Raw genomic sequence first — 14,811 nt, forward strand, 5'->3', positions numbered from 1 at the left:
TCCAAGCTGCTGGGATTACAGGCCTGCACCATCAAGCCATAGCTAGAGTTATTATTTTTTAAAATCAAGTGAAATAGTGATGAGGCAGTTGTTCGACTGTGAACAAAGGATGCCTTATGAAAGCAGGGCTCAGTTTGTCTACTTCTGTGATTTTCATGATTGGTTCTAAACAATGATGGTCTGTGTTTAAAATATAAAATCATGAGCAACCTGAGGGCAGGCCATTTTTGATTTGCTCCAGTTTAACAAGTAGCTACAGCCCAGGCTGCACCTGCACTCACCGACTTCCCATTGGAGGCTGCTCAGGGTGACAGCTGGGGCAAGCCTGTAGCATCCCTTCCTCACCCACAGGCCTTCCTTTGTCTCATGTGCTGAAGGAGGCTGTGTTTGTTCATTTACTCTTTTTTTTTTTTTTTTTACAATTATGTAACAAAGATTTTTATTTTTTTTTTACTTGGCATATATTTATTTGTTTACCCATCTTCCCCAATTATTATCTTCATTTTTTTCTAAACAATTTCTCTCAATATGCCATTTACATAGTGGCTTTTTTTTTATTGTTGGTCGTTCAAAACATTACACAGTTCTTAATACATCATCTTTCACAGTTTGATTCAAGTGGGTTATGAACTCCCAACTTTACCCCGTATACAGATTGCTGTTTCACATCAGTTACCCTTCCATTGATTGACATATTGCCTTTCTAGTGTCTGATGTATTCATTTACTCTTTAAAAGTTTATTTTTGTCTTAAACCAGTTGTTTTGCTTTCACACTAGGAGAAATTCACACACTGAGAAGCTGTCACAGTTTCAAGTTTATAAAGCAAATAGTAGCAAATACTTAAGTCTCCCTGACAGTGGGAAAGCTGATCCACTTTCTCCAGTTGGTAAAGTCATGCATCCTGCATATTTAAATGTCCCCACCAAATGAAGAAGGCCACCAGATATCACTTACTGAGCACCTCCTAGTGGGAGGCTTAAGCCCTGCATATGCTCCACCAATTTGATCCTCATGATGTCACTGTGAGCTGGACAGGATTCCTCCTATGTGCATTTGAGGAAATTGGGGCTCAGAGATGTCAGTAACATGCAGCAAGGATTGAAGTCAAGTCTCTTTGATCCTGAAATTTGTGCTGGACTAACAGAGAATACAGGACCTTCCCCTTGTGACTGTAGTCCCAGATTCTTTCTGGAATAGGCCTATATTTCTTATGGGAAGATTGCTTTTCTTAAAAAAAAAAAAATCTTTGATTTTTTTCATTTTTTAGTTCTGAATGGATAATGCCTTTATTTATTTATCTTTATGTGGTGCTGAGCCTCGAACCCAGTGCCTCATACATGCTAGGTGGTGTTCTACCACTGAGCCACAACCCCAGCCCTGGGAAGATTGCTTTTGACATATCTGTTTGTAAGAGGCTCTGCACTTGCAAGGCACGTACTTATCCCTTCAACATTCTGGTACAGATGGAGCATCCCTAATCCACAAATCTGAAATGCTCCAAAACACAGAAGTTTTTGAATGCTGACATGATGCCACGAGTGGGAAGCTCCAAACCATGGAACTTTGTTTTATGCACAAAATTATTAAAGATATTATGTAAATAATTACCTTCAGATTATGTGTCTGGGGGTGTACATGCAATGTAAATCAATTTTCTGTTTGATGGTCTGTGTTTAAAATATAAAATCATAAGCAACCTGAGGGCAGGGCATTTCTCCAAGATATCTCATTATGTATATGCAAATATTGCCAAATCTGACAAAATCTGAGATTTGAAACACATGGGTCCCAAGCTTTCGGATAAAGGCTGCTCGACCTCTGTGTAAAGTGAATGAAAACGTGGTGATGGCAAAACTTTCACTTAAGATTCTGACCAAATGTCACGTCTTCTGAAAGCCCTCCCAACTGCCTTTCTAACCCAGTACCTCCTGTTCTCTTCTCTGCCCTGTTTCCCTTCATGGTATGATCTCTGCCTGGCCTGTGTGAATACTCACTTGCATGTGAGGATGTGTCAGGGCTTATTTGTTTCTCTAACTGAACTCCTTGAGGGTAGGGACATTGTCTATTTCACTGTCGTTATCCTTATACCTAGAACAGAGCCTCCCGTGTAGTAAGCACTTAGTAAATATTTGTTGGTTGAATACCTGGTAGAAAATATGTCAGTGTTTTCTGGACACCCCTGGGGTGCCTTCTGAGTGTTAGGTTTCCTAGAGTTCTCTTTCCATATTAAAAATTAAATGGAAATCCCATGCCCTCTTGTAGTCTTCCTGCACTTATATATGTTCAGGTAAATGGTACCCAGATTCTAAGCCTGTTGTTTTGCACCTTCCTGCCCCATCAGAATGCCAGGGTGAGCTCCTGATACCCAAGGCCTCATTCAGCAGCTCCCTGTGGAGAGCACTTTGATGCTTTCAACGTGTTACCATCTGAGTGATGCTGCAGTTAGGATTCTTGTATATTTTCTTTTGTGAACGAGAGCAAGTATTTCCTCTACAAAGAAAGAGAATCACTAGGTCAGGGTGAATGGGCATTTAAGATGATTATGGCCCTGAGGTGGGAGTTTACCTGGTGTGTGCTCTAGGAAGGGAATGGGGTTAGGGTGAGTAAGTGAAGGGGAGAGTACTAGTTGATGTTCATTCCTCAGTGGGAGCGTGTGCAGCAGATTCCATGGGAGTTGGTAAGGACCTAGGCACTGGCTGAATGTGATGGTGGGGGAGGTGAATTGATAGTGGGAAAGTCAGAGCATGTGAAGAAATGCAAATGGCAGGTAGACATAGGAAAGTTGTTAACCTCAGGAGTAGAAAAGAATGCAAAACCACAATAAGTCATGTATTAAATTAGCAAAGCTAACTTAGAACTGGTAATCCTTCTTGTTGGTGGTGTGAGGTGGTGTGTTCAGACAATCTGGATTGATCAGACAGGATTTCAATTGAGCATCTCACTTCTGGAAAATAAGACCCTTCGATTCAGTCAGTTTTTTCCTCACCTGGATTTATTGGCCCAAAGCAGTACTTAGTTAGAATATTATGTCCTGGCCTCTGAGTGAGGTCCTTGGGAGAGCCTAGGGAGCTTTTAGTGACAGGGAAGCCCTGAGGTATGCTATGTGTAAAATCGAACATAAAATGCCAGTGGTATCAATTAGGGAAAGAAAATGCATCAGAATGCCAATAGTGTCAGAGTTGTGGGTTTATCTAGCTTCTTTATGTTGTTTTGTAAATAAATATTTTATTTCACAATATTTTATGTCTTTTAGTATTACATATTTACCATTTGTCAACTCATAAAGTTTACTACTTTATGAGATTTAGAGAATTATTAAACGGTGTATAAAAATAGAACCATTGATTTCAAATTTTATTAGAAATGGAACCCAGAATAAAGGAAACCTAGCAAAAGAAGGACAACTAATAGGGTAGCTGTGTGCTTCCATCACAGGAATTCACCCCTCTGCCTGCAATTGTAAAGATGTAAAGATGAACTTTTGAATTGTCTCTGCTACAGTTTAACACAGCTGACATTGTGCTATAAGAAATGTGCTTCCATTTCAGTGGCCTCATTGTTCCTGAAAGAGATGGCAATGAGACGGTTCCCGAGGTGGTTGTCACATCAGGTTATGCCCTTCTGCATTTTTTTAGCGATGCCGCTTATAATTTGACTGGATTTAATATCACTTACAAGTAAGATATTTAAATCTAATATTTGTGATTTTATTTAAATGAAATGTTTTAATAATAATGATATAATAGTATAATAATATTAAAATATTGAGGACTTACACTGTGCCAGGAATTTCAGTAAGCAGGTTACATGGGTTTCTCATTTAAAGTTTTTAAATATATTTTACAATTAAGGAAATGGGTGAAAAGCTTAAATAAGTTGTTAATATAAGTGTTGTTGTTGTTGGTGGTGGGGCCATAGTTTAAACCCAGGTATTGCTGCTGTTGAGCTTCTCCTGGAAGAGAGGGGCATTTCTTGCTAATGGATGAAAACATTGGGATTTTTTTGGTAAGTACAATTTAATAAATATTAACAGTTGCCATGTACTCAGTAGTAGAACATGTATATGTTTTTGAAGTTTCATGATAATTCATTTATCTGCCCTCTTTATGTTATTTCTAAGCACTATCTATATAGTTATCTTAAGCCATGTTAATAAGAGATATATTATGGTTAAACTCATACAATGTTAAAATAACCCTGCTTCCGTTCCATATGAAATGGGTCAGCTTACTAAATAATTTAAAATATAAGATTTTGGGCAATAATCTTAAGTTTTACAAATTTTCAGAGATGTTTGGAGGGCTACTGGTACTATGAGTGTAGTTGGAAGTTTGTCCTCTTCCTTCCCACACTTGCAAACATGAATTTGGCAGTTGTGTAGTGCTTGTCACTAGTGGGCTACCGAGAAGAATAGGATAGTTGTCCCAGACTTGAGGAGCTAAATCTGAACCAATGTGATCAAATCTCTCCTTGTGATTTCTTTAACTTTATGAGTTACTTGTTTTTTTGCCCTATTCTCATGAGCCTCCACCAGAGTGGGTTTGAGCTCACATGCCCAAGCTGTGCAGTGTGGAGGGACCCTTTTGGGTTGAGTGGTAAACACTGCATTTATGCTTGTGAATGAACTGAAGAGACAGGGAGATCCTTAAGCCTTGTGTAGGAGGAAGTTCTGCCAAGTTTATTGGTGTGTTGGTTTGTGTTGACTTAGTTTTTTCACTGTCTTTATAGTTTTGACATGTGTCCGAATAATTGCTCAGGCCGAGGAGAATGTAAGACCAGCAACAGCAGTGGCAGTGTGGAGTGTGAATGTTCTGAAAACTGGAAAGGTGACTCGTGTGACATTCCTTACTGTACAAACAACTGTGGTTTTCCTCATCAAGGCATCTGCAATTCAAGTGATGTCAGAGGATGCTCCTGCTTCTCTGAATGGCAGGGTAGGAGCTTCTTTCTCTTGTTTTTCTTTAAGTTCACAAATTGTTTCTAGTTTCATACATTGTTTGTTAACCTTATTCTTAGCATCTGTACAACTTACGTTCATCATATATCAGGGGTCATGTAAGCTTTCTCCTCCCTTTATGCGGTTTCCTACAAATCTTTTAATGTCTCATCTATGTGGTTGTGGTCTCCTTAGAATTGTGGAGAGGTTTTCCATTTTGCAGTTCATTTATGAAAGTTTTAAGAACCTGGTCTCAGCCATAAGAGGACATAGCATAGAACCAAGTTGGGAGATGGGACAAGAGCTGACAATAATGCTATTTCCCCTAAAACTTTCTCCATGTTCTGAGAAAATTGATTATGCATTAGAATCTTAAAGCAGTCACCTAAAGTTATTATCTAGAGAAATAGCTTATTAAAGGTGCTTTAGGGGACTCCATAAGGACTAAGGGCAGTTGTTGATTTGATGACTTTGTTTATATACTTATTCCTTCCTCAGAACCTTTTCATTTTAAAAGGAAATGTGTGTGTTTACATGCTTTCATCTGTTGGGTTTGGTGATAGTAAGTAGTTAACAATTGGCATGTTTGAGTACCAATTTTTAACTACTTGCAAAGAGTGCAGCAGAAGCCAGACCTTACATCTGTTGTTATATCTTACCTCTGTTGAGTTCTTTGCTTTACTATAAGATGGGTAGTTTTTTCTTGTTATTGTTTGTTTGTTTTATTATCACTCCTAGGTCTAATTGTTACATTTTAGGTTTTTCAATTTGAATTAATAATTTCTTTGTGTAGTCTTCCCACCAGAAGCTGATAAAGTAGGACTTTTGATACTGAAATATGGTCAAGTCATTGTTAGAAAGTATATGATTTTGAATTTTATTAGGGATTCTTGGGATCAATACTGTGAATGAATTAAAACAACAAAGAAATTTGTTTGAAATACAGATGCTAAATTAGAGACTAAATATTCTTTAGAAAAATTTCGCATTTATATGTTTAAAATGAAGTGCAGTAAACTTTCCAGGTGCATTTAGTGAAGCTAATTTATTATGTTTTATTAGGCCCTGGATGTTCAGTTCCTGTGCCAGCTAACCAGTCATTTTGGACTCGAGAAGAATATTCAAACTTAAAGCTGCCCAGAGCATCTCATAAAGCTGTGGTCAATGGAAACATAATGTGGATTGTTGGAGGATATATGTTCAACCACTCAGATTACAGCATGGTTCTAGCGTAAGTTATTTTAAAATTTTTTGTAAGAAGTTTAGTTTTTCATTTTTCCAATTAAGCATAAATAAGCAAAAGGAAAAGAAATCATTAGTCCTGTTACTAAAAAAATCTTCTAAGCCTTTTCAGAAATACTGAATCTTTGAAATTGAGCACCACAATACATTGTTCGTTAACCTTATTCTTAACAAAAAAACTTTTTTAGTAGTTGTAGATGGACAGAATGCCTTCATTTTATTTGTTTATTTTTATGTGGTGCTAAGGATCAAACCCAGTTCATCACACATGCTAGGCAAGGACTATGCCACTGAGCTATAGCCCCAGCCCCAGCCCCAAAGAATTCATTTTTAAGCCATGTGCTAATTTATCATTTTGAGATACTTTTTCTGGTATTTTACTTTATTTGTTTATGGTAGGCTATATAAACAGGGGAGTATTTTATGTTATAATTGAATTAATAGTTGTAGGGAGACTTACTTTTAGAAGAAATTTGTAAATACTTACTCATTGTGATTTTGTGATGTGAAAGTTTATTTTAGGCCTTTTGTGTTAATGAAGATTATAAAACACCAGCATCTATTTTTCAAGATAGAAATATGGCACTGGTGGTATAGTTTCTGAATCCTATGAAATACAGTCACTAGTCCAGAACAAATAGGATAGCAAAATAAACACCTGAGTGCCTGGAAGGAGGTTTTAAAGTTTAAGGCCAGCATGGCCAGCTTTGTGAGACCCTGATTCAAAATGAAAGAACAAGAATCTGGGGATGTACCTCAGTGGTAGGGTGCCTAGTACTGTGAAATAAACAAACAAATAAACAAACAAAAACAGACAAATGAGCAACATCTGTAAGAAAATTTTGTCTGAAGGTTTACTCTCAACTGTGTGGGGCAGAACTGTTGATGGCTATAAGCCCTGCATGGGTCACCTTCTGTGCAGGAGTGAGTAGCACAGAAGAGCAGCAGTGGGAGGCCCGAAGCAGCCAGAATGGCTGTAAGGTACTCACTCATGGGCTTAGCAAACCATGTTGAGAGCCACAGCTGGGACTGGAGGATGTTGTATATTCTAGTAGCTGAGTAAGCTCAAGGGATCCATAGTAGAATTTGAAGGGTCCAGAGCAGTTTGTGCTGTATTTATTCTCAAAGTGAACCAGCCAAAGTTTCTTTCTTTAACTGCCCAGCCACAATTTCTTTGCAGGAGCAAGTCCACACTGAGGAGAAATGCTGAGAATAGAATTCATAATGAACAGGACAGGGATAGTGGAGACTAAGTGAGAGAAGGTTCAGTGAGAAGGGAACAGAGTGAGGTGTTCTCAACATGGGAACTGCCATCTGTGTGAACATTCCATTGCAACAGCAAAGAGTGAGCTCAAGAGCTGAGAAGGTAGAACTATCCTGCAGCTACCCTGTGAAAACACAGGGAGAAGCAGTTTTTTAAAAAAATTTTTTAGTTCTATGTGCACACAATATCTTTGTTTTGTTTATTTGCTTTATGTAATGCTGAGGATAGAACCCAGTGCCTCACCTATGCGAGGTAAGCTCTCTACCACTGAGCTACAACCCCAGCTCCAGGGAGAAGCAATTTTACTTAAAAATATCAAGGTTAAATATCATGGAAAATTCTTATCAGAAAAAAGAGAGTATGGAATAAAATAAGCCCCTTCATACAGAAAGCATTAAATATAGAAAAATATAAAACTGATGAAAATTACAATACAGTATCCAAAACAACCTAAATATATAGTATGCAAGAACAATCTAATCAGAACTAGAAAAATTCAGAAATTTGATTGTTTGTTTGCTTTTTTTTCTTTCTTTGTACTGGGGATTGAACCCAGGGGTACTTTACCACTGAGCACATTCTGAGATCTTTTTTAAAAATTTTATTTATTTATTTTTAAAAATTTGACACAAGGTCTCACTAAGTTGGTGAGATGGGTTTCTAACTTGCAGTCCTTCTCCTTCAGCCCCAGAAATTGCTGGGAGGATTATAGGCAGTCACTGTCATGCCTGGCTGGAAGTTAAAAATTTTATTTTTTAAATTAAAAAAATATTTTTTAGAAGTTAAGAATTTTAGATATTCAAAAATAATTTCAGAATTGAAGACAAACCTGAAGGACACAGGATTTATAAATGCTTTAGAAATAGAATGTGAAAAGAGGGATTTTTGTTTTTAATCATAAAGAAATGAAGGTTATTTTCCCGTTTTCACAGTAAAAAATCCTGGACACTAAGACAAACATGGGGCAGAAGAAATAAGAGGAAATCAAAAGACACGCTAAAATGAAGGGATACTTAATTTGTTTCCAGTAGACTTTTCCTATAACAGTGATAAAGGAAGGTCTCTAAACAGAAATCAATGAAAAAAGAAGGCGTCTCAGAACCTCAGGAACAGAAAATATGCTGGAAAATGTAATCAATTTTTTCCTTCTCTTGAGTCTTTTTAATTAAATTTAATTACTAATAAAAGTATTATAGTGAAATAACCTTTTGCAACTTAGAAGAATAACTCATCAAAAATTTGTGAAAGGATATGTGGAAAATACACTGAACTATCGCTGCTATTTTTTCTCTTGTTGTTAACAGGAAATTTATTCCACCTAGTTGAGCAACTGTCAGTCTCTGAGATTGTTTCCTCTCTGTAAAACGAGGAATGATAGAATGAGGAGTAGAGGTCTTTTTTTTTTTTTTAAATATATTTTTTTAGTTGTAGATGATCACAATATCTTTATTTTTATTTTGTTTGTTTTTATGTGGTGCTGGGGACTGAACCCAGGGCCTCATGCATGCAAGGCAAGTTCTCTACCACTGAGCCACAACCCCAGCAGGAATGGGATTCTTTTCTGAGTTACTTTTAGCATCTTATACCAAAAAGATGATCTCCTTACCTCCAAATCTGAAAATTAGATGGAACTTGCATCACACTTATTTAATATTCTCCCCTTAACACTATTTGAAAGCATATTTCCTGTTTCCTTTAAATGTTTTTCTTGGTTTTAAAAAATGCATACATTTTTATAGAAAACAAGCTCTTTCTTTCTTTCTTTTAAAAAAAACCTTTATTTATTTTTTATGTAGTGCTGAGGATGGAACCCAGTACTCCACACATGCTAGACAAGCACTCTACCGCTGAACTATAGTTCCAGCCCTGATGAGTGCTGCTTTTACAAAACACTACTTGGTTGTGAAATCAGCCAATTAACTATTAAAGAGCTCAAGGAGAAGTCATGGTAGAATGACTTCGAGAAGATTTCCTGAGCTCAGACACAGATTCTGTAGTAAATATCTATGGGATTATAGAATGGAATGTGAATGTTATGAACAGGTAGTGTCAATGTAGCAAAAATAGGGAGAAGAAATGGGATTAGAAATGTTAATGCTAAGATTTTCAACTTTCAAAGCAGGAAGTTAGTAGAGTGCCCAAAAGTAAATTGTGTATACATTTAAAACTTGAGCAAACAACATTAGTTAATAAAATAATTAATTAATAAAACTAAATAATTAGCTACTTAATGGATAATGATTAAATAACACTAAAGCTTAAATAATTTTTCATGTATTTTTTAAAAATGGGCTATTCCAAAAATATATAAAGTAAATAGCTAATACTAATTGATGTGTTATTTGCATTTAATAGATGTCACCATGTTGTTATATTTGCTTCAGATCTTGTATAAAATATTTTAGAGAAAAGGAAAAGTTTAGGTAAAATATAATGAATACTAATGCATTTAGCACTTATACTGGGAAATAAAACATTGTGAATGCAATTGAGGAATCTGGTATGTTCTTTTCAAGTACCAGAGGTAGTGTTCTGATTTTGGTTGTTCACCTGCATTTCTTAAAAATATGTTGGAAGCCAGGCACGGTGGCATATGTCTATAATCTCAGCAGCTTGGGAGACTGAGGCAGGAGGATTTAAGTTCACACCCATCCTCAGCAACTTAGTGAGGCTCTAAGTAACTAAGTGAGACCCTGTCTCTAAATAAAATACAAAATAGGGCTGGAGATGTAGCTCAGTGGTCAGGTGCCCCTGAGTTTAATCCCTGGTACCCACCCCCCAATAAAAAAGTTGTATTACTATATTTTCTGGTTGTAGTCTTCATAAAAAACAACATTTTGGCTGGGTATGATGGTGCAAAGGTGTAATCCCAGCTACTCAGGAGGCTGAAGCAGAAGACTTGTAAGTTTGAGGCCAGTCTCAGCAACTTTTGTGAGACCCTGTTTTGAAATAATAAAAAGGCCTGGGACCATACTACCAAAAGCAGTATACTGATTCAGTGCAATCCTCATGAAAATACCAATGGCATTCTTCACAGAGATAGAAAAAACAGTCCTAAAATTCATTTTGAAGAAAAAAAAGACCCAGAATAGCCAAAACAATTTTAAGGCAAAAAAGCAATGCTGGAGTCATCAGAGTACCTGTCTTCAAATTATACTACAGAGCTATAGTAACAAAAACTGCATGGTGCTGGCATACAAACAGACACAGAGACAAACCCACACATCTGCGGTTATTTCTTGACAAAAGTGCCAAAAAGATACATTGGAGAAAAGACAGCCTTTTTAACCAATGGTGTTGGGTAAGCTGGTTATCCATACATAGAAGAATGAAACTAGACCTTATCTTTCACCTTGCATAAAAATCAGCTCACAATGAATCAAAGACCTGGGAGTTAGACCAGAAACTATATAACTTCTACAAGAAAACATAGGGTCAACACTCCAACACATAGGCATAGGCAATGACTTCTCAATACCCATAAAGCTCAGGAAATAATGCCAGGAGTTAATAATGGGATGGCATCAAATTAAAAAGCTGCACAGCAAAGGAAACAACTAGGAGTGTAATGGAAACCTACAGAATAGGGAAAATTTTTGCTGGATAAGTATCTCTAAAGTATATAAAAAAACTTTAAAAACTTTATACCAAAAATAATATAATTAATAAATGGGAAAATGAATTAAAAAGACATTGCTCAAAAGAAGAAATACAAATGGCCAACAATTATATAAATAAATGTTCAACATTATTAGTAATTAGAGAATGCAAATCAAAACTACACTGAGGTTTCATTTTACACCAGTCAGAATGGCAGTCATCAAGAATATAAATGCTGGAAAGGATGTGGGAGAGAAGGAACATTATACTGTTGGTGGGATTGTAAATTAATACTACCACTATGGAAATCTATAGATTCCTCAAAAGAGTAGTCGTGGAACCACCAAATAACACAGTTATACACTCCTCAGTATTTTTATTAAAGAATTACAGTAATTACACTACAGTGATATGTGCATACCCATTTTTATAGCAGCACAATTCATGATAGCCAGACTATGGAACCAGCCTAGGTGTCCATCAACAGAAGAATGGATAAAGAAAATGTGGGATATATACACAATGGAGTTTTAATCAGCCATAGAGAAGAATGAAATTATGTCATTTGCAGAGAAATGGATGGAACTAGATACCATTATCATGATAAGAGAAATAAGTCAAACTCAGAAGGTCAAGGGTGGTATATTTTCTCTCTTAAGCAGAAGCTAGAGAGGAAAAGGAGAAGAAAGATGGGAGCAATCTCATGAAAATCAGTTCAATAGAAGAAAGGAACCAAGTGGGTGGGAGATGGGGAGGAAGGAAAGAAGTGCTGAGGAGTGATACTGGCCAAATTATATTGTTACATTGTGTGCATGTATGAATATGCAACAAGATACCCATTGATAGGTACAACTATAACGTTCTGATTTTGAAAAACATGGATAAAAAAAGACCTAGGAGTGTTAGCTCAGTGATCAAGTGCCTCTGAGTTCAATTCCTAGTACTGGGGGAAAAACTAAAAACAATATTCTGCATTTTTGTCCTTTATTTAGCTTAACATTCTTTGAGATTTATGTTGCTATATATTGCTTGAGTTTATCTCTAAATTATTTGGTTACATGGATATAATTTATTAATTCTTTTTTAATTGATAGCTGTTTTTGCTATGATGTTATGATAAAACTTTTCTAACATTTTCTTTTAAGAATGTTTTTGAGGGGCTGGGGTTGTGGCTCAGTGATAGAGCACTTGCCTAGCATGTGTAAGACACTGGGTTAGAGCCTCAGCACCACATTAAAAAAAATAAGTAAACAAAATAAAAGTATTTTTAAATTTTTTAAATATAAAATTATTATTTATTTTATATGAAATTATTCATTTATTTATTATTATTTTAAAAAATATTTATTTTTCTTTTTAAAAAAATTTTAGTGTTGGTTGTTCAAAACATTACATAGTTCTTGACATATCATATTTCACACTTTGATTCAAGTGGGTTATGAACTCCCATTTTTACCCCGTATACAGATTGCAGAATCACATCAGTTACACATCCACTGTTTTACATATTGCCATACTAGTGTCTGTTGTATTCTGCCTTTCCTATCCTCTACTATCTCCCCTCCCCTCCCCTCCCCTCCCATCTTCCCTCTCTACCCCATCTACTGTAATTCATTTCTCCCCCTTGTTTTTTTTCCCTTTCCCCTCACTTCCTCTTGTATGTAATTTTGTATAACCATGAGGGTCTCCTTCCATTTCCATGCAATTTCCCTTCTCTCTCCCTTTCCCTCCCACCTCTCGTCCCTGTTTAATGTTAATCTTCTTCTCATGCTCTTCCTCCCTACTTAGTTACTCTTAGTTACTTAGTTACTTAGTTACTCTCCTTATATCAAAGAAGACATTTGGCATTTGTTTTTTAGGGATTGGCTTTTGCATGATCTGCTCTAATGCCATCCATTTCCCTGCAAATTCCATGATTTTGTCATTTTTTAATGCAGAGTAATACTCCATTGTGTATAAATGCCACATTTTTTTTATCCATTCGTCTATTGAAGGGCATCTAAGTTGGTTCCACAGTCTAGCTATTGTGAATTGTGCTGCTATGAACATCAATGTAGCAGTGTCCCTGTAGTATGCTCTTTTTAGGTCTTTAGGGAATAGACCAAGAAGGGGAATAGCTGGGTCAAAGGGTGGTTCCATTCCCAGCTTTCCAAGAAATCTCCATACTGCTTTCCAAATTGGCTGCACCAATTTGCAGTCCCACCAGCAATGTACAAGTGTACCCTTTTCCCCACATCCTCGCCAGCTCTTGTTGTTGTTTGACTTCATAATGGCTGCCAATCTTACTGGAGTGAGATGGAATCTTAGAGTGGTTTTGATTTGCATTTCTGACTGCTAGAGATGGTGAGCATTTTTTCATGTACTTGTTGATTGATTGTATGTCCTCCTCTGAGAAGTGGCTGTTCAGGTCCTTGGCCCATTTATTGATTGGGTTATTTATTTTCTTATTGTTTAATTTTTTGAGTTCTTTGTATACTCTGGATATTAGGGCTCTATCTGAAGTGTGAGGAGTAAAGATTTGTTCCCAGGATGTAGGCTCCCTATTTACCCCTCTTATTGTTTCTTTTGCTGAGAAAAAACTTTTTAGTTTGAGTAAGTCCCATTTGTTGATTCTAGTTATTAACTCTTGTGCTATGGGTGTCCTATTGAGGAATTTGGAGCCCGACCCCACAGTATATAGATCGTAGCCAACTTTTTCTTCTATCAGACGCCGTGTCTCTGATTTAATATCAAGCGCCTTGATCCATTTTGAGTTAACTTTTGTGCATGGTGAGAGAAAGGGATTCAGTTTCATTTTGTTGCATATGGATTTCCAGTTTTCCCAGCACCATTTGTTGAAGATGCTATCCTTCCTCCATTGCATGCTTTTAGCCCCTTTATCAAATATAAGAAAGTTGTAGTTTTGTGGATTGGTTTCTGTGTCCTCTATTCTGTACCATTGGTCCACCCTCCTGTTTTGGTACCAGTACCATGCTGTTTTTGTTACTATTGCTCTGTAGTATAGTTTGAAGTCTGGTATCGCTATACCACCTGATTCACACTTCCTGCTTAGAGTTGTTTTTGCTATTCTGGATCTTTTATTATTCCATATGAATTTCATGATTGCTTTATCTATTTCTACAAGAAATGCTGTTGGGATTTTGATTGGCATTGCATTAAACCTATAGAAAACTTTTGGTAATATTGCCATTTTGGTGATGTTAGTTCTGCCTGTCCATGAACAGGGTATATTTTTCCATCTTCTAAGATCTTCTTCTATGTCTCTCTTTAGGGTTCTGTAGTTTTCATTGTATAAGTCTTTCACCTCTTTTGTTAGGTTGATTCCCAAGTATTTTTTTTTTGAGGATATTGTGAATGGAATGGTTGTCCTCATTTCCATTTCAGAAGATTTGTCGCTGATATACAGGAATGCCTTTGATTTATGCATGTTGATTTTATATCCAGCCACTTTGCTGAATTCATTTATTAGCTCTAATAGTTTCTTTGTAGACCCTTTTGGGTCTGCTAGGTATAGAATCATGTCTTCTGAAAATAGTGATAATTTAAGTTCTTCATTTCCTATTTTTATGCCTTTAATTTCTTTTGTCATCTAATTGCTCTGGCCAGTGTTTCGAGAACTATGTTGAACAGAAGTGGTGATAGAGGGCATCCCTGTCTTGTTCCAGATTTTAGAGGGAATGCCTTCATTTTTTCTCCATTCAGAATGATGCTAGCCTGAGGATTAGCATTGATAGCTTTTACAATATTGAAGTATGCTTCTGTTATCC

The 14,811-nt window shown here is 36.5% G+C and overlaps 1 protein-coding gene across 2 annotated transcripts in view; it reads left to right on the top strand.

The window, feature by feature from the left end:
* The window catches only part of LOC101970137 (attractin-like), a 99,270-nt gene that overhangs the window by 11,824 nt on the left and 72,635 nt on the right, over window positions 1–14,811 (top strand). For both annotated transcript variants that reach the window (XM_078051494.1, XM_021723262.3), the window contains exons 4-6: window positions 3,551–3,679; window positions 4,731–4,936; window positions 6,001–6,169. In XM_078051494.1, the coding sequence (XP_077907620.1) occupies window positions 3,551–3,679; window positions 4,731–4,936; window positions 6,001–6,169 (504 nt within the window). The remainder of the gene's footprint in view (window positions 1–3,550; window positions 3,680–4,730; window positions 4,937–6,000; window positions 6,170–14,811) is intronic.

This window comes from Ictidomys tridecemlineatus, chromosome 5, assembly GCF_052094955.1.
Source record: "Ictidomys tridecemlineatus isolate mIctTri1 chromosome 5, mIctTri1.hap1, whole genome shotgun sequence".
Classification (NCBI taxonomy): domain Eukaryota; kingdom Metazoa; phylum Chordata; class Mammalia; order Rodentia; family Sciuridae; genus Ictidomys; species Ictidomys tridecemlineatus.